The sequence below is a fragment of the Aquarana catesbeiana genome, linkage group LG03 (genome assembly GCF_042186555.1).
Source record: "Aquarana catesbeiana isolate 2022-GZ linkage group LG03, ASM4218655v1, whole genome shotgun sequence".
Lineage (NCBI taxonomy): Eukaryota > Metazoa > Chordata > Amphibia > Anura > Ranidae > Aquarana > Aquarana catesbeiana.
The window spans coordinates 50,069,496-50,087,828 of NC_133326.1; the positions used below are offsets into that span (position 1 = coordinate 50,069,496).

Consider the following 18,333-nt stretch of genomic DNA (forward strand, 5'->3'; position numbering starts at 1 on the left):
TTACCGCTGCTTCAGCTACAAGAATATCTGCCCATATGCCAAGGCGGTTCTTTGCTGTATATGGATCAATGATTGCATAATCAAAATCGCATGCAAAGAAAAAAAATATATATAAGCAATAATGAAAGGAAAATAAATAAAATGGCCATGGCAATAAAAATGTATTTTTAAAACATTTTTTTTTAACATTTTAGTGAGAAAATGACAGCTAGAATCTTTTCTTTTTGGAAATTGACAGCAGTATTGGTGTCGAATCCTGAAAATAATTCTTGGTCTATAGGCTTTAAAGGTGTTGGGGCAAGAATGAAAAAAGACTGTCCGCTTAGCAAAGTGAATGATAGAGACAATAGAGCAATAGAGACAGTTCACTTGGCAAAAAAAATGGTTACTTACCTATTAGAGTGCTACAAAGCCCAGTAATGTGAAAATAGTTTGCCAGCCCCTCCCCCAGTGCCCACAGCTTATAAATCTTTTTTACATTAAAATACTGTCACTATATATCTTTTTGGCTGATCTGTATACCACAATCACATGATGAACTGCAGGGTCCGCCCGAGTGCTGAGTGTTCAGGTAGGAGGAGATTTCCACTATAACCCGTGTCCTCATGCTGTTATGGGAGGTGGGTCATCCATCAATGGAGATGTGACATCCCACCCACTGTGTTCTTTATTTAGTTACTGGGCATGGAAAGGAGGGAGTGGCTGGGTTGTCATTTAGGATCTGTATACACGCCCACATGTGTGATGTCAATATCATGTGGCCTGAAAAGCTCAGCTCAACAAGGAAATGTTCTCTCCAGGAATAGAGAACAAACTGAGCATGTGCAGCTTTACTACTCTGTGTTTTATCTGGCCTTGTCAAGAAAGACCCTGCAGGAGGGGGGAGGATCAGTGCATATAGGATCAAAGAGCTTTTTTACACAATACAGAGGATTAACCCCTTAAGTTCCACAATGAGTATAACAAGAATGCTTTACTGCATATACACACTAATTTTACTGTTGTGGGTTTGGTGACACTTTAAGGCCCCATTTACATCTTTGCACACATGTATTGTAAAGCAAAACAGTGCATGTGTCATAAGAAGAACTTATTCAATGAGGCTGTTCACAACTTTGTGGAATGCTGCGGTTCAAGAAGAATTAGGCAATTCCATTTCTCTGTGAATTTACAACTGAATAGTGTAAATGCATTGCAACACATGTTAAAACGCATTAGAAAAACTGAATAAAAGCAGACAGGGATAGATGCATAACTAAAAGAAAAAAAAAATATTTCAGTTTTGATTAGAAAAAGTTTAAAGGAAGGTGACTGATTTTCTTTGCAAGAAAATTTCAGAGATTCAGGGCATAAGGTGACGAACGGGAGTAAAATAACTATTCAGTGAAGTGCCAAGCCATGCAAATCCCTACAGGTGAGCCTGAGGATTTTGAAGTCAATGTGAAACCTGACAGGTTGCCAGTGCAAGGACTCGAGAATAGGAGTAACATGATCACTTGGCACTAGACCTAGTCAGGATTCTGGCTGAGGAATGTTGGGCATTCTGCAGTCTGCTTAGTGTAGATTTTTAGGTACCACAGCAAGCAGAACATTACAGTAGTTAAGTCAGGAGAACACAAATGTAGTCATCAGCTTTTTGATCACAGTATATGATAACATAGGGCTTAGTCTAACGATGTTTCCAAGTGGGAAAAAAGATCTTTTGGCAACATTCTGTACATGTTTATCAAATGCTAAGCTAGCATCAAAAAACATTCCCAGATTTGTCTATTTAGACTGAACCTCAAGTACAGTACCATCAACAGAGTTACAGGACTAGCCTTACAAAGTAGATGGGAGTGCCAATAAGTACGACTTCAGTCTTGTCACAGTTTATACGTTACGGATACGATTGCATAGGAGAGAGAGAGACAAATTAGAATCCGTTTTATATGGATGTGTATCTGAAGTGATACTTGAGGCTGAGGCCATGTGATCTTAAAAACTGACCAAGTGGAAACATGTAAATGCTAAAAAGATAGATGCCTGAGTCACACTGGGCTTTAACTGGACCAATTTCATATTGGAATCCACAAAGAGGCTAAGAGATCGTGATCAGTAAGGTAATACTTGAACCATTTCAAAGCAATATCAGAAACTCCAAATAAGATCATGGTCTATAGCAGGGGTCTCCAAACTTTGCCACTTTACTGTCCTTCAGGCTTTAGAGGGACCAGACTGTGGCTAGGAGAAGTAGAAAATGCCCTGCTATCAATGTGAGTGGGCAATACCCCATCATTGGCTTTAATTGGAGGAACAGTGCCCCATCCTTGATATCAGTGGAAGGAACAGTGCCCCATCCTTGGTGTCAGTGGAAGGAACAGTGCCCCATCCTTGGTGTCAGTGGAAGGAACAGTGCCCCATCCTTGGTATCAGTGGAAGGAACAGTGCCCCATCCTTGGTATCAGTGGAAGGAACAGTGCCCCATCCTTGGTATCAGTGGAAGGAACAGTGCCCCATCCTTGGTATCAGTGGAAGGAACAGTGCCCCATTCTTGGTATCAGTGGAAGGAACAGTGCCCCATGCTTGGTGTCAGTGGAAGGAACAGTGCCCCATCCTTGGTATCAGTGGAAGGAACAGTACCCCATCCTTGGTATCAGTGCAAGGAACAGTACCCCATCCTTGGTATCAGTGGAAGGAAGAGTGTCCCATCCTTGGTATCAGTGGAAGGAAGAGTGTCCCATCCTTGGTATCAGCGGAAGGTACAGTGTCCCATTGTTGGTATCAGTAGGAGGAACAGTGTCCAATTGTTGGCATCAGTTGAAGGAAGAGCGCCCCATTGTTGGTATCAGTTGAAGGAAGAGCGCCCCATTGTTGGTATCAGTTGAAGGAAGCGCGCCCCATTGTTGGTATCAGTTGAAGGAAGAGCGCCCCATCGTTGGTAACAGTGGCAGGAATAGAGCCCCAAGGGTCGGATAAAGGCAAGCAAAAGAGTCACACCCAGGCCACAGTTTGAAGACCACTGATCTATAGTGTAAAACTAAAGAAATTAGTTCAAGGATAAGAATAGCTAGAGTGCCAGAATAAGAAACTATCAAGGAAGACAATTTCCGTGCTGGGCATTTGTTGAAAACCAGTTTGAAAGGTTTCAAACTTTTTTTTTTTTTTTTTTTACAGTCAGGAGGTGGTTATGTATTTGAGATAACACGCATTTTCTAGAATCTAACAAACAAGAGTAAGTTAGACATGGGGCGAAAGTGATTTTGAAGTTGTCCAGAGCCATGTTAGTTTTTTTTTTTTTTTTTTGGTACAAGGTTGACATAGCAGTTTTAAGAAACATTTCTTCCATGACAAGCGCTCAAGAAATGATTTAATATATTGAAAGTATCAGGGCAGAGAGAAGTAACGCAAGACATAAACACATGGCTGGAAGCGTAATGAAGCATGCTGGTAGAAGATTTCAAATTAGAAACCAGTTTAATGAGAGATGCAGTCAAGTAAAGAAAAAAGGGAGAAAGAAAAACTAGTAAAGTCGGCTAAACCAAGAATAGATGTGTTGTGGAAAAAAATGTGAAGCCGGATATTGTCAATTTTGCAAGTGAAAACACGTGAGAATGTGTTACAGTTGTGTTGAGGCTGGTAATGTGGAGGGAGAGTGAAAATGTATCTACTGATGGGACAAAAAAAACGCTGTCTAGGGTTGCTAGGATTTTAACAAAAATTTAACAGAATGTACAACTAGCCAATGTATTTTATGGATTAAAACAATATAAACACTGGGCAGACAATATATGTTTTGGGAAGAACCCACACACATGATAATTCCCAACTTTCTTTTTTTCCACAAACCTTAGATGTGATTCCAGCACTCTGTCAATGCTCTTGTAAAAAGGCCTTGAGGTGAAGTATCCAGTCCAGTAATGATCTTCTCGGTCAGCATAGGAGAAAAAATCCCCGCTAAGTATGGGAAAGTCAGGAGGTCTCATTCCAGGTGTGACTCCCATTTTCTTGTATAGTGTCTCAAAGTAGTCTGATAAAGTTCCAAACTGTGCCTGTAGAAGGAGCCCCAGTCAAAAATGAGATCTGATGTATGCAAGCATTTTATTTAAAAAGACTATGGGGATAACTAAAGCTGGTCATACATTAGGATTATGCAGGCTGAAGAGACGCAGTCTAACAGATTCCTTCATCCATACTATACAGCCCTACTGTACTCTGACAGCCACTGCCAGCAGCTTTCAGAATACCTGAACAGTGCCTTCATCTGACTGGATGCAGCCGCTGTTCCGCCAACAAATTTTACCTCCAGCGTCTTAGATTTTTCAACTGCAGGCTGTTGGGCTGGAGGGGCCGATGGAGTGTCTGTTTCATCAGAAACTGACTGAATTTCAAACAGTGTATGGGCCAGCTTTAGTAACCCTTTCTCACCAATATACATAAACAATGAAAATTATATGGGACTTATTGCTATGTGTAATCTATACTTTTTCCTGCAGTTTTACATCTACCGTATATACTCGAGTATAAGTCGAGGCCCTAATTTACCACAAAAACAAAAATGGGAAAAACGTATTGACCCGAGTATAAGACGAGGGTGAGAAATGCAGCAGCTACTGTAAGTGGAAAAAGAGGGTCAACAATGCCCATCTGCAGCTGTATACCTCCCTGTGTCTTGTGCATGTGTCTTGTGTATATGTGTCATGTGTCCTGTGTATATGTGTCATGTGTCCTGTGTATATGTCTCATGTGTCCTGTGTATATGTCTCATGTGTCCTGTGTATATGTGCATGTGTCCTGTGTATATGTGCATGTGTCATGTGTCTATGTGTATATGTGCATGTGTCATGTGTATATGTGCATGTGTCATGTGTCTTGTGTATATGTTCATGTGTCCTGTGCATGTGTCCCTGTGTATGTGTGCATGTGTCTGTGTGCATGTGTCCTGTGTATGTGTGTGTGTCCTGTGTATGTGTGCATCCTACCTGTGTCCTGTGCATGCCTCCGTGTGCCGCTCTGCATCCACCGATCAGCGTGTGCTATTACTATTCGGCGGGCCATTCACTGTTCAAAAGCCGCGCCTCCTCCTCGTCCGTGATAGGCAGAAAACTCCATTTCCCAGCAGTTATTGGTCAGCCTATCACGGACATTCTCTCATCCTCATACCATGGACGAGGATGAGAGAATATCCGTGATAGGCTGCTGGGAAATTGAGTTTTCTGCCTATCACAGACGAGGAGGAGGCGCGGCTTTTGAACAGTGAGAGGCTGCCGAATGGTATGTAGCAAACGCTGGCCGCCATCTGCCTGCATGACACACTGATCATGTAGGCAGACGGCGGTGACTCGAGTATAAAAGTCGAGGGGGGCACTTTCAGCCCAAAAAAAGGGCTGAAAATCTCCACTTATACTCGAGTATTTACGGTACATATTACAAAAGAAAATAACACATTTCTTTGGGGTTATGCGCTATAACATTCCAGTATTCTCTCCACTATGTCAATGCAAAACTGCAAGATTGTAATGTGTTAATACAGATTAAAAGGTTGAACAAGCAATGCTGAAATAATAACAGTGAAAAACAGCGCATAATTTATCAGCCCTGTTGGCTCAGTTTCTTCGTTCTGCCATAGTACAGACTACACCAAATTCAAGTGGCTGTAATTACTTCAAGACCTAAATAAAGCTTCCCTAAACAAAATACATATATCAATATTCTATAAATAGAAGCTAGATTATATGGTCAATAAATGTTTAGCTTTTACTGGTATCCTTTTCCTTTTAGCTCCCTTTGCAGATTGGGTAATATAGCTCAGTTGCTGCTTTACTTAAAGTCAAACAACTAGGTATAAAGTTGAAATAGCTGTACACTATATTGCCAAAAGTATTGGGACGCCTGCCTTTACATGAACTTTAATGGCATCTATCAGGTTGAGGTCAGGAGTCTGTGTAGGCCAGTCAAGTTCCTCCACCCCAAACTCACTCATCCATGTCTTTATGGACCTTGCCTTGTGCACTGGTCAGAATAATTTGGTGGAGGGGGGATTATGGTGTGGGGTTGTTTTTCAGGGGTTAGGCTTGGCCCCTTTGTTCCAGTGAAGGGAACTCTTAAGGCGTCAGTATACAAAAGACATTTTGGACAATTTCATGCTCGAAACGTTATGAGAACAGTTTGAGGATGGCCCCTTCCTGTTCCAACATGACTGCACACCAGTGCACAAAGCAAGGTCCATAGAGACATATATAAGCGAGTTTGGGGTGGAGGAACTTGACAGGCCTACAAAGAGTCCTGACCTCAACCCAATAGAACACCTTTGGGATGAATTAGAGAGGAGACTGCAAGCCAGGCATTCATGTCCAACATCAGTGCCTGACCTTACAAATGCACTTCTGGAAGAATCGTCAAACATTCCCATTGACACACTCCTAAACTTTATGCACAGCCTTCCTAGAAGAGCTGAAGCTGTTATAGCTGCAAAGAGTGGGCCAACTCAATATTGAACTCTACGGACTAAGACTGGGATGCCATTAAAGTTCATGTGCGTGTAAAGACAGGCATCAAAATACTTTTGGCAATATAGTGTGTGTGTGTATATATATATATATATATATATATATATATATATATATACACACACACATATATATATATATATATATATATATATATATATATACACACACACATACATATACACACACACACTGTATATATACACTGTATTACCCACCAAAGAATTTATCTTTGGCCAGTTCAGCGATTCACAGTCCACTGCCACATTACACAGTCAAACAGGTGACAAAACCCAATTTCGTTGGTGCAATGCATGGATCCTGCAGATGCTCAGTAAGCAGTCTGCCCGTACCTCTGATATGGGCAGGTAGTTATTGAATGGCAGGAGGAGTCAATTGACTATGAGAGTGCTCACAAGCACCCCTCGCAGTTCATTGAAAACTACAAGCAATAGATGACGGTACCTGTAGTCTAATTTAAAGAAAACTAAGAATGAATGATGCGGCCCTGTGAGCAGAGCCCTGCGCAGTCATGCGGTCTTCAAATTGTGACAGTGGGGAGAAGAACAACCGCTCGCTGTCAGAGTGGGGAGTGCTGGCAGGTGAAGGTGGGTCACTAGGAGCATTTTACACCCTTTTTTGGGGTAACACGCGCCTAAAGGTGAACTTAGCCTTTAAAGACCCATTCACACTGATGTGCTATTGATGTATTCACTCTGACCTACAATGGAAGGTGCCTTTTTGGTGCACTTTTGAAAAAACGCAACAAAGATGCAGCATGCAGGACTTTTCAAAGTGCAGTGCATCTGTAGTGTGAACAGTTGCATAGGATTTGATGGTGAAAAGTTTTCACGCGCTTTTGTCGCCCTGGAAAAGCACAGTAAAAGCACACCAGTGTGAACAGAGCCTAATTGATTGCTCCATTCACACAAACAAGGTGGATAGAGGATTCCCCTTCACCAAGAAATTGCATTCTGACTGCGGTACTTGCTGCTGTCAGAATACACTGATCAATGGCTGCAGCTGATTGGCTGCAGGTACTGATCATTGGAAAAATGTCCTACATGTCCTTTCAACAGAAGCTGATTAAATAATCAACTTCTGTTAAGAGGGGAGAGCCACACACTGGACCATTGAATTTCGATTAATGTATGGTTAACGTAAATCGTTTATTACCCCATCACTTGATATTCCTGATATGTGTCTGCTGTACCATGTACTTGTATGAGAGAGTCTCCTGTTCTCTTTGTATTGCTTCCTTTGTGTGAAATCCCTGGTGTTCCTACTAGTCCTCTTGCTTTCCCATTAAAAACCGACCACACTAAGCAGGAGAGCACACGGAGGTCAGTTCTCTAGCTATGCTGGGAACTCCATGTACTCCTCTTCAATGATCAGACTTGTCCCGACACTCTCCCGCTGCACAGCCATTCACTGGGAAGCTCAGTCTCTTGCTGCTTCACCTCCCCCCAGCTCTTATGCAGCTGAGAACAGAGAAAATGTGATCACTTATAAAATAGGAAAAAAAATGTATAACTTTTTTTATGTCTACAAAAATGTTTTGCCTTTCATTTCTATTTTAAATGGAATGGGTTGTTTTACAAGGTGATCGTTTACAATCACTTTAGCCAATATAAAGCTAGCTTGCAGAGCTTGTACAAGGAGATAATGTAGAAATATTTTACTCCAATACTGCCAAAAACACAATTGTATCCATTTGTTTTTTTTTAATGCTATGCAGCACTAGAGACATTACCTATCTCTAATAAGGTGTGTCCCATGTCTGGCTGATTAACCTCAGTGTAAAAGAGCTGCGCAACTCACCTGTCCGCCTCATCCATTCACAGAACTCATAGTACTCTTTCCCAGAATCCAAAGCGTGTTGTGCCTTCTGTGAAAGAATATTACAGGTTCTGTTAATGGTGGAGGCGGAAGAAAGGGGCAGGCGAGTGGTGCATCTTTTTCACACTCACAGCGGCTGATATCACCCTACTGTGATGTTGGGAGGATCCGGCAGTGGGGAGACGGTTTCTACAATATGCAGCAGCCATCCAGACATGGGAAACACTTTATTAGAGGTAGGTTACTGGTAATCTGGTACTGCATAGCAAAAAACAAAACACCTAACTAAATTTCAGGTTTAACATTTGCTTTTTGCTTTTCTTCTATAGGTCATTACTGTTGATTCAGTCAGTGGTAAACTTTACTATCATCTTGCATAATTTACATCAGCTGAAATCAGCGACCAAATATGTAGAAGTAACCTTCTTACTTTAACATGGAGTTCCGGATGTGAGTTCATGTAATCAAAAAGCTTTTGGTAGTTTAGGAACTGAGCATCCCACTCTTGGATTTTATCATAACGGAAGTCATCTCCTAAGGGGACAAGGACCACCTTGCTGCGATACAGCTTGGACTTTTTCCTGTACTGATCCAATAAGAGGTTTGCTCTGGGATCAAAAAAAGTATAGTAAGAAATATTAACAGGCAATGACAACCCTTCAATTACTGCTGCTACAAGGACTTTGCAGTATAATATTTTAATGCTTCCAAGAACTATAAGAAAAAGAAAAAAAAAAAAACAAAGCAACCCTATATAAATTTGTTTATTAAATCCACTCTAAAGCTGGCTAGACAGGTAAACTAACAGATTCCCCCCAACCACATAAAGTAGGTGAATGGCGGAATCCCCAGCTGGCACACTGTGTTCTGACAGCGGGACTCTCTGCTGTCAGAATTCACTGATCAGTGGCTGCAGTTTGTGATGGACATAAGTTTTCCAGCATGTCAGCAAGTCCTCCTAATGAGCAACCTCTCTCGAACCAGGAGGGCCACACACTGATCGAAATTCATCCTGTCCCTGCTGAACCAGCCAATTTTCAATCAGTCTATGGCCAGCTTTAGGCTTCATGTACACTACAGCTCCTAAACTCGAGTTTAGGAGCTTTTGTCATTTTTTTGCCAAAGCTCCTAAACTGAACTCCATAAAAGCCTATGCGTCCATGTACACACAGGTTTTTACCAGAATTTAGGAGCTGCTGCGGTTAGGGGAGGTTCAACCTCCCTCTCCTGAACGCGGAAGAATCGTGTTTTCTGTGGTACATCATTGCCAAGTGTACATGAAGTTGTTAGATGAACATAAATCTTGGCAGGTTCGGCAGGGACCAGCCAAAACTCGAACCATGTATGGGCAGGCAGAATGTACCCAAGTTGATTGATCAAGTTGGGTACAACCAGCCTGTCGAATTTTAAATGCGATTATTACTAGCGGCTGTTATCGCCTCTAGCAGTAATCACCGTGTTCTTTAGGAAGAGACATCACCCCCCCCTCACCCCCCGGAGAATGCAATGGCCCCCATCAACAGTGTTGATGGGGGAATTGAGCGATTCTCTTTCCTGCAACACGGGGCTGCAGGAAAGAAAATAGCTCCGTCTATGGCCAGCGTAAATCTTACTGCCCAAGCTGCTTATCTAGATTCTCTAGTTAAGAGACTGAGCTGACTTTTCTCAGGACAACAATTTTACAATTCACTATAAGAAAGAATTCCAACATTTTGTCAGACCAAAATGGAATAAAAAAAAATCTTATCACAGGAGATGCTGATCAAATGACATTAATTGTAATACAGTATTTAGTGATCCATTTCCATAAATCGTTCGCCCCCAATCAGAAATTCTCTTTCCATAAAAATGGCAGAAACCCAATCTCTGAGCAATTGTACATGGCTATTGTATAATAATAATAAAGCCAAATCCATTCCCCTTCGGATAGGAAAGGGTTAATGCTGTCTCCCAATTTCCTGTCACAGTGATGTCACAGGTAATCACTGAGACAGGCGATCAATAGAGGTAATTAGAGAAAGGAGATCAATTAGGACACATACAGCAAACACAAACATGTTTGCAATAGAGCAGAAACGGATTAGAATCATTACTGGGTTTTTTTGCCAATTGTGATGCCATTTGGAAAATACCCGCTCTCCTCCATCACAATGCCACAAGAGACCCAGTTAGCAACTGCATAGGTTCTAATCCTCTAAATATGATTTTTTTTTAGCAGCACAAATATTTTGCTTACAGTTCAGCTGGCCATACATTATACAATTTTTTTTAGATTTACCTTAAATTACTTCAAATGAAATAAAAAATGTGGCTCACGGCCAAAGTCAAAAAAGCTATAAATAAGAAAAGAGCTTTGAAAAAAATTTAAATCTCGGCAGCGCCCCGCACGGGTGCCCCCTTGGAATGCGGGCCTCTGAGGGGGCACTCGATGCGGGGAGGAGCCAGGAGCACCGCTGGGGGACCCCAGAAGAGGACGATCGGGGCCACTCTGTGCAAAACCCTTGCACAAAGGAGGTAAGTCTACCATGTTATTTAAAAAAAAAAACCTTTACAACCCCTTTAAGGGGGGGATATGATCAACATGTATAAATACAGAAGTGGTCCATATAGTGATCTTGGTGTTGAGTTATTCACTTTAAGGTCATCACAGAGGACAAGGGGGCACTCTACATCTGAAGGAAAAGAGATTTAATCTCCAAATACAGAAAGGCTTCTTCACAGTAAGAGCTGTAAAAATGGGGAACAGACTATCTCTCTCGAGCTGCTTCAGGCCAGCTCAGTAGATTGCTTTAAAAAAGGACTGGATTTTTTCCATAATGTACAGTGAGGGAAAAAAGTATTTGATCCCCTGCTGATTTTGTACAATTGCCCACTGACAAAGAAATGATCAGTCTATAGTTTAATGGTAGGTTTATTTGAGAGACAGAACAACAAAAATAGAACAGAAAAACACATTTGAAAAAAGTTATAAATTGAATTCCATTTTAATGAGTGAAATAAGTATTTGATCCCCAACTAGCAAGATTTCTGACTCCCAGGTGTCTTCTATACAGGTAACAAGCTGAGATTAGGAGCACTCTTAAAGGGAGTGCTCCTAATCTCAGCTTGTTACCTGTAAAAAAGACACCTGTCCACAGAATCAGATTCCAATCTCTCCACAATGGCGAAGACCAAAGAGCTGTCCAAGGGTGTCAGGGACAAAACTGTAGACCTACACAAGGCTGGAATGGGCTACAAGACCATCGCCAAGCAGCTTGGTGAGAGGGCGACATCAGTTGGTGCGATTGTTCGCAAATGAAAGAAACACAAAATAACTGTCAATCTCCCTCGGTCTGGGGCTCCATGCAAGATCTCACCTCGTGGAATTTCAATGATCATGAGAACAGTGAGAAATCAGCCCAGAACTACACAGGAGAATCCTATCAATGACCTCAATGCAGCTGGGACCATAGTCACCGTAAAAAAACAATTGGTAACACACTACGCCGTGAAGGACTAAAATCTTGCAGCGGCTGCAAGGTCCCCCTGCTCAAGAAAGCTCATGTACAGGCCAGTGGTGTATTTACGTTTTGTTCTTCCCTAGGCCTGACTAAACTTGTGCACCCCCTAATTTAAATATGACCCACCCCTTCCTGTCAATGTCACACCCCTTCCTGTTTAAGACCCAACCTGTCATCTGTAAACCGCTTCCTATTTAGGCTTCACCTTTTCCTCTTAGAGCCCCACCACTTCCTCTCTGTACATTAAAAGCGGGTACCAAGTGCAGCCTCATCAGTGCCCATCAAAGCAGCCACATTAGTGCCCATCAACGCAGCCTCACCAGTGCCCACCAACGCAGCCTCACCAGTGCCCACTAACGCAGCCTCACCAGTGCCCACCAACGCAGCCTCACCAGCAGTGTTAATTTTGTCGACTAAAATGACTAATGCCATTTTAGTCAAAAGACTAAGACTAAAACTAAAACTAAATTGAAATTTGACTTCAAAATTAACACTGGTCTGTAGTGCATGTTCATACCTCAATGTAATAATAAATAACATATTAGATTTTTTCACTCCAGCAGTATATAATGAGTTTGCAAATTGTAGAGAATTGCTAACTAATGCATTACAATTGAATTACACCCATTAGATTTTAGACGACTAAAATATACTGGAGATTTAGTCGACTAAATACGACTAAAGCTAAAACAATAGCAGAAGACTAAAACTAAAATGCCATTTTAGTCCTAAGACTAAAACTAAATGGAAATTTGCTGCCAAAATGAACACTGCTCACCAGTGCTCATCAGCGCAGCCTCGACAGTGCCCAGCCTCACCAGTGCCCATCAATGCAGCCTCATCAGTGCAGCCTCACCAGTGCCCATCAATGCCCCCTCACCAGTGCCCATCAGCACAGCTTCATCAGTACCCAATAAGGGTCTCCAATTGCATTGTAATCATACCAAATTATGTGAGCAGACTGCAGTTCCTCTTTAAGCACCTGTTCACATCGGGCCAATTTGGCAGCAATGGCACTGTCTGAATTGGTACAACGCCGACTTTGCAGCGCTGCAATGATTCCCAAAAGTATTCCTGTAATACGTTTGATGACTTCAGGTGCAATTTGTATAGACATCTGTGCATGAACCCGCACAGATGTCTGTCAAATCGCCCCCGAAGTCGGACTGCATTGGCAGTTTAAAATCGTGCGTGTTCAGCTGAACCCACTCGATTTCTAACCCGCATCAGTGTGAAGCTAGGCTTAATGTAGTCAGCAGAATGGGTAATAAATTCAGACTGATCTATGATCAGAAATGACACTTTTCCTCATATGTTAGAAGGCAGCATTAGCCATACAGGTAGCTATGAAAGGTTACCACATATATACAAGCAAACACTAAAGGCACTTTCACACTGGGACGTCAGCGGTAAAGCACTGCTATTTTTAGCGTCGCTTTGCCACAGTTTTTGTGGCGCCTTTCAGCAGCTAGCGGGCCGCTTTTAACCCCCGCTAGCGGCCGAAAAAGGGTTAAAAGCGCCCAGAAAGCGCTGCTGCTGAGGCACTTTGCCGGCGCAGCCCATTGATTTCAATGGGCAGGGGCGCTTTAGGAGCGATATATACACCGCTCCTAGAGCGCCTCAAAGAAGCTGCTTGCAGGACTTTTTGGAGCGTCCGCCAGTGCACCGCTCCAGTGTGAAAGTACTCAGGCTTTCACATTGGAGTGACAGGAGAGGCACTTTGCAGGCGATATTTTTAGAGATATAGCGTCTGTAAAGGGACTCAGTGTGAAAGTAGCCTAAGGTGTTAAATGCCATTGATTCCAGAAGCACCAGCCTGCAGATGTTGATCTGTAAAGAGTTAATCATATATGTAATCAGCAGTGTACATGTGTCCATTGATGCAGAGAAGAAAAGCACAGTCCACCCCTAGCACCAAGGACACAGAGGGTTAATTATCAGAAAGTTGTCCCTATTTCAGATAACAGGAGATAGAAGAAAAAGTGAAAGCAGAGGTGTGGGGTTTGTAAGATGAGACAGTGAGGAGGCTCCTATCTCACTTTCACTCCCTCCAGGACATGCAGAATGTAGCTAGGTCTGCCAGCTGAATCCACAATCCGACCGATCTAGAGGCTCCACCCTGGAGTCACAACATAGGAGGCTGATCAGTTCTCTCTCTCTGCTCTCCTGTCTGTGCAGAGGGGAGGGGGGAATTGTAAGCAGAGACGCTGCAGCCAGCAACCTCCGGCAATGAATGGACTGACTCCGGAGGAGCTGGGCTTTTTTTGTGTGGGGTCAACCCCTGCAAAGTGCCGCCCTAGGCCTGGGCCTTGTAGGCCTTGGTCAGAATACAGCACTGTTACAGGCCCATCTGAAGTTTGCTAATGAACATCTGAATGATTCGGAGAACTGGGTGAAAGTATTGTGGTCAGATGAGACCAAAATCAAGCTTTTTGGCATCAACTCAACTCGCCTTGTTTGGAGGGGGACAGGGCAACTTCACCACTTCAAAAAGGGACAATGCATGGGGCGATGCACCGTCAAATCTTGGGTGATGACCTCCTTCCCTCAGCCAGGCCATTGACAATGGGTCATGGATGGGTATTCCAGCATGTCAATGATCCAAAACACACAGCCAAGGCAACAAAGGAGTGGCTCAAGAAGCAGCTCATTAAGGTCCTAGAGTGGCTTAGCCAGTCTCCAGACCTTAATCCCATAGAAAATATTTGGAGAGAGCTGAAGGTTCGAGTTACCAGACGTCAGCCTCAAAATCTTAAGCACTTGCTGACCGCCTTCCGCATATATACTGCGGCAAAGGGGAGGAGAGAGAGATCAGCTGTTCCCAGTGATCAGGAACAGCGATCCCAGGCAGTCCATCCCCCATACAGTTAGAAACACCTCCCAGGGAACACAGTTCCTTGATCGCCCCCTAGTGTTAACCCCTTCCCTGCCAGTGCCATTTTTACAGTGATCAGTGCATTTTTAAAGCAATGATCACTGTATTGGTGTCACTGGTCCCCAAAAAGTGTCACTTGGGGTCAGATTTGTCTATCGCAGTCCTGCTAAAAATTGCAGAGCGCCGCCATTACCAGTTAACAATAATTTTTTTTTTTTTTAAAAGTCCATAAATCTTTTCATGATTTATGGGCTTTTTAAAAATTGATCCATTTTGTAGACGCTATAACGTTTGCACAAACCAATCAGTATACGATTTTTTTTTTTTAACAAAAATATGTAGCAGAATACATATTGACCTAAACTGATAAATACATTTGCTTTTTGGATATGTATTATAGCAGAAAGTAAAAATTTTTTTTTTTCCCCAAGATTGTCACTCTTTTTCAGTTTATAGCGCAAAAAATAAAAACAGCAGAGGTGATCAAATACCACCAAAAGAAAGCTTTATTTGCGGATAAAAAAAGGACACCACGTTTGGGTACAACGTCGCATGACCGCGCAATTGTCAGTTAAAGCGACGCAGTGATATATCGCAAAAAATGGCTTGGTCAGGAAGGGGGTAAAATCTTCTGGGGCTGAAGTGGTTAATGACTTAGAGAGGATCTGCAAAGAGGAGTGGGACAAAATCCCTCCTGAGATGTGTGCAAACCTGGTGGCCAACTACAAGAAAATGTCTGGCCTCCGATTGCCAACAAGGGTTTTGCCACCAAGTACTAAGTCACGTTTGTGAAGGGGTCAAATACTTATTTCACTCATTAAAATGGAATTCAATGTATAACTTTTTTGAAATGCGTTTTTCTGGATATTTTTGCTGTTATTCTGTCTCTCACTGTTGAAATAAACCTACCGTTAAAATTTTAGACTGATCATTTCTTTGTCAGTGGGCAAATGTACAAAATCAGCAGGGGACCAAATCCCCTCACTGTACAGAATATAACTGGGTAGTGACATTTATAGGTAAAGTTGATACAGGGAATATCCGATTGCCTCTCGGGGGATCGGGAAAGGAAATTTTTTTTCCCCTGCTGTAGCAAATTGGATCATGGTTTGCTGGGGTTTTTCACCTTCCTCTGGATCAACTATGGTTATAGGATTGTGTATATGGGATTTTTTTTTAATTGGTTGAACCAGATGGACTTGTATCTTTCTACAACCTAAATATGTAACTATGTACTGTAGTGCAAGGGCTTGCCTTAAAAGTGTTTGGACCCTGTAACGAGTTCAGCATCAGACGTCTTGCCCCCCCCCCCCCCCCCACTCCTTGAGCAGGGAGCCTTGGACCTTCTCCCCATACTTGCTGCCACAGTTCAAAGAGAGTGCAGCCGTGCGTGGCTCCGCCCAAATGAACGCGTCATTGATTCACAGATCCCTGTGAATCAATAAATTACAAGTACCGACAGCGTTTGTGGCTGTCGGCTTGTAGCTCTCAAACTACCACGGCCATGTTGAGCACTGTGGTAGTTCATTGATTCTTCCTGTCAGTGTAAAACTGTCTGTCCATATGATGTGCGGCAGAGGGCCTACACTGACAGTCTGCAGGAGACCTGCATGGCATCAGAGATGTGCATTAAATCGCTGGTGCAATGCTTTCTATGCTCCTAAAACAAAATATAGTAAATGCACATTTCCTACCTGCAAAAAAATGTGCATTCATGATTTTTTGTTAAAAGATGCACTTATCCTTTAAATAAAGGCCAGTGTGTAGCTATAAAGTACATGCAAACTACAGATTTCGTGTCTTTCACCTACCGTTCAGCCACATTTGAGTCTGTGATTGCTCTTGGTGGTGATTTCCATGGACAATTGATTCTACCTCCAGGCAAGCGCCTGAAATCAAACTGGCAGCAGATCTTGGGATCAGGGCCGCATGTGTGCGGGACATCATAGCTATAAAATGGCATCATGTGGCAGAAGATGTCAGTGTCGGAATCTGGATCTGAAAACAATACCATAAAAGGAAACTATTTAGGCTTTTTAACAATCAAATACATATGATGTTTATGCCACCCCATCCAATAGCAGTGTAGAATATTTAATAAATATATTTATAACCCTTAAACTATAAGGCTCCCATAGATTGTCTTAAAGGACAGCAGCCAGCGTGTTTCTTTGTGTCTGCTGAGCACTGCCTTGACTCCAGGCCTCAAAGAGTAGATCGAGCTAAACGCCTCAATACATTCAAGTGTTCAGTGAAGCATTTGTTAAGCTGCCTTTCACTATAGAAAAATAAATTGTGCCTGCAGTGTTTGTTGAAGAGGAACCTGCTGTTCTCACATGCACCTTGAAAAGAAGGCAGCATGAGGATTTACAAAACAGAAAATCTTAAAAAGGGTATAAATTCAGCTTGTTACTTAACACAAATTCATACACACAAGATATGCAGAGCTGTCCACACACAACCAGATTTTATCTTAGGGTTTACAAATTGACAATGAAATTTTGCTGTTTTGGAGGATAAGTTTACCTCTGGGAACATGTTGGGAAGCCATTTTTTTTTTTTTAGGGTGGAACACGTAACATGTTCTCACTGCTGCAGCCGCTCCCCAACCCGCCGCCTCTAATGACTGCGAGTCGGGAATCTTCTCCCCAAACTCACTGTCACAATTAAAAAAAAACAAAAAAAAAAAAAAACGCAGCCGTGCGGGGCTCCGCCCACCTGGCTGCTTCATTCATTCACAGAGTTCTGAGAATGGGAGAACTACAAGTACCGGCATCCTTTGCGGCTGCCAGCTTGTAGTTTCCAGTGAACCACTAGGATGCTGTTGAGCACTCTAATTAGTTCATTGTTTCTTCAAAAACAAGCAGACAATTTACATACAATGTGCAGGAGTCGTGTATTTGCGATATGATGATGGGTGCAATGCTTTGCAGCTCCCAGTAAAAAAATAAAACAAAATAAATGCACATTTGTTTATCTGCAAAAAGATGTGCATTTATTTTATTTTTTACAAAGGTGAACTTATCCTTTAATACATTTGCAGACACTGATTTACTAAAACTGGAGCACACAGAATCTGGTGCAGCAGTACATAGAGGAGACAGGAAAAAGCCTTTGCGCCGAAAGCTGAGGAGGATCTATCGAGGAATTGATGAATAATACCGATAATAGTCTATGGAGCCATAGAGAGCCTGATTGGAGGTCGTATCTTGCTAGCTACACAGAGCCCGGGGGTGGCTCCACAGCGTGATTTGACGCAGCTGAACACTGTGTCACACGCTCTAAGGTGAGCGCAACCACTTTGGGGGGTCACTGAGGCACATCACGGCATGTTTTGTGACACCTGGACTCAGCACGTTGGATAATTCGGACATTTATTTTACCATTTGAACACGCTATGCACAGAATCTCTTTCTGGGAATTATTTCTGAACACTGTTATATGAAGTTTTTTCTGGATGATTTTTCACTATTTACATTGCTTTATTTAAGAATCACTTGTCACTCATATGAATGTATTTAGTATTGCATGTTACACTGTGTGTGAAGCATTGCAAATATTGCATGTTTGTATTGTTTATTTATTTATGCAGAGCATTCACCATTAGGTGTTATTTTCACTTGTGATTAGT

The 18,333-nt window shown here is 42.4% G+C and overlaps 1 protein-coding gene across 3 annotated transcripts in view; it reads right to left on the reverse strand.

Annotated features, from left to right (window-relative positions):
- The window catches only part of MAN2A2 (mannosidase alpha class 2A member 2), a 218,864-nt gene that overhangs the window by 59,604 nt on the left and 140,927 nt on the right, over window positions 1-18,333 (reverse strand). For all 3 annotated transcript variants that reach the window (XM_073618510.1, XM_073618511.1, XM_073618512.1), the window contains exons 8-10: window positions 16,514-16,700; window positions 8,758-8,935; window positions 3,829-4,031 (exon numbers count right to left, since the gene is read on the reverse strand). In XM_073618510.1, the coding sequence (XP_073474611.1) occupies window positions 3,829-4,031; window positions 8,758-8,935; window positions 16,514-16,700 (568 nt within the window). The remainder of the gene's footprint in view (window positions 1-3,828; window positions 4,032-8,757; window positions 8,936-16,513; window positions 16,701-18,333) is intronic.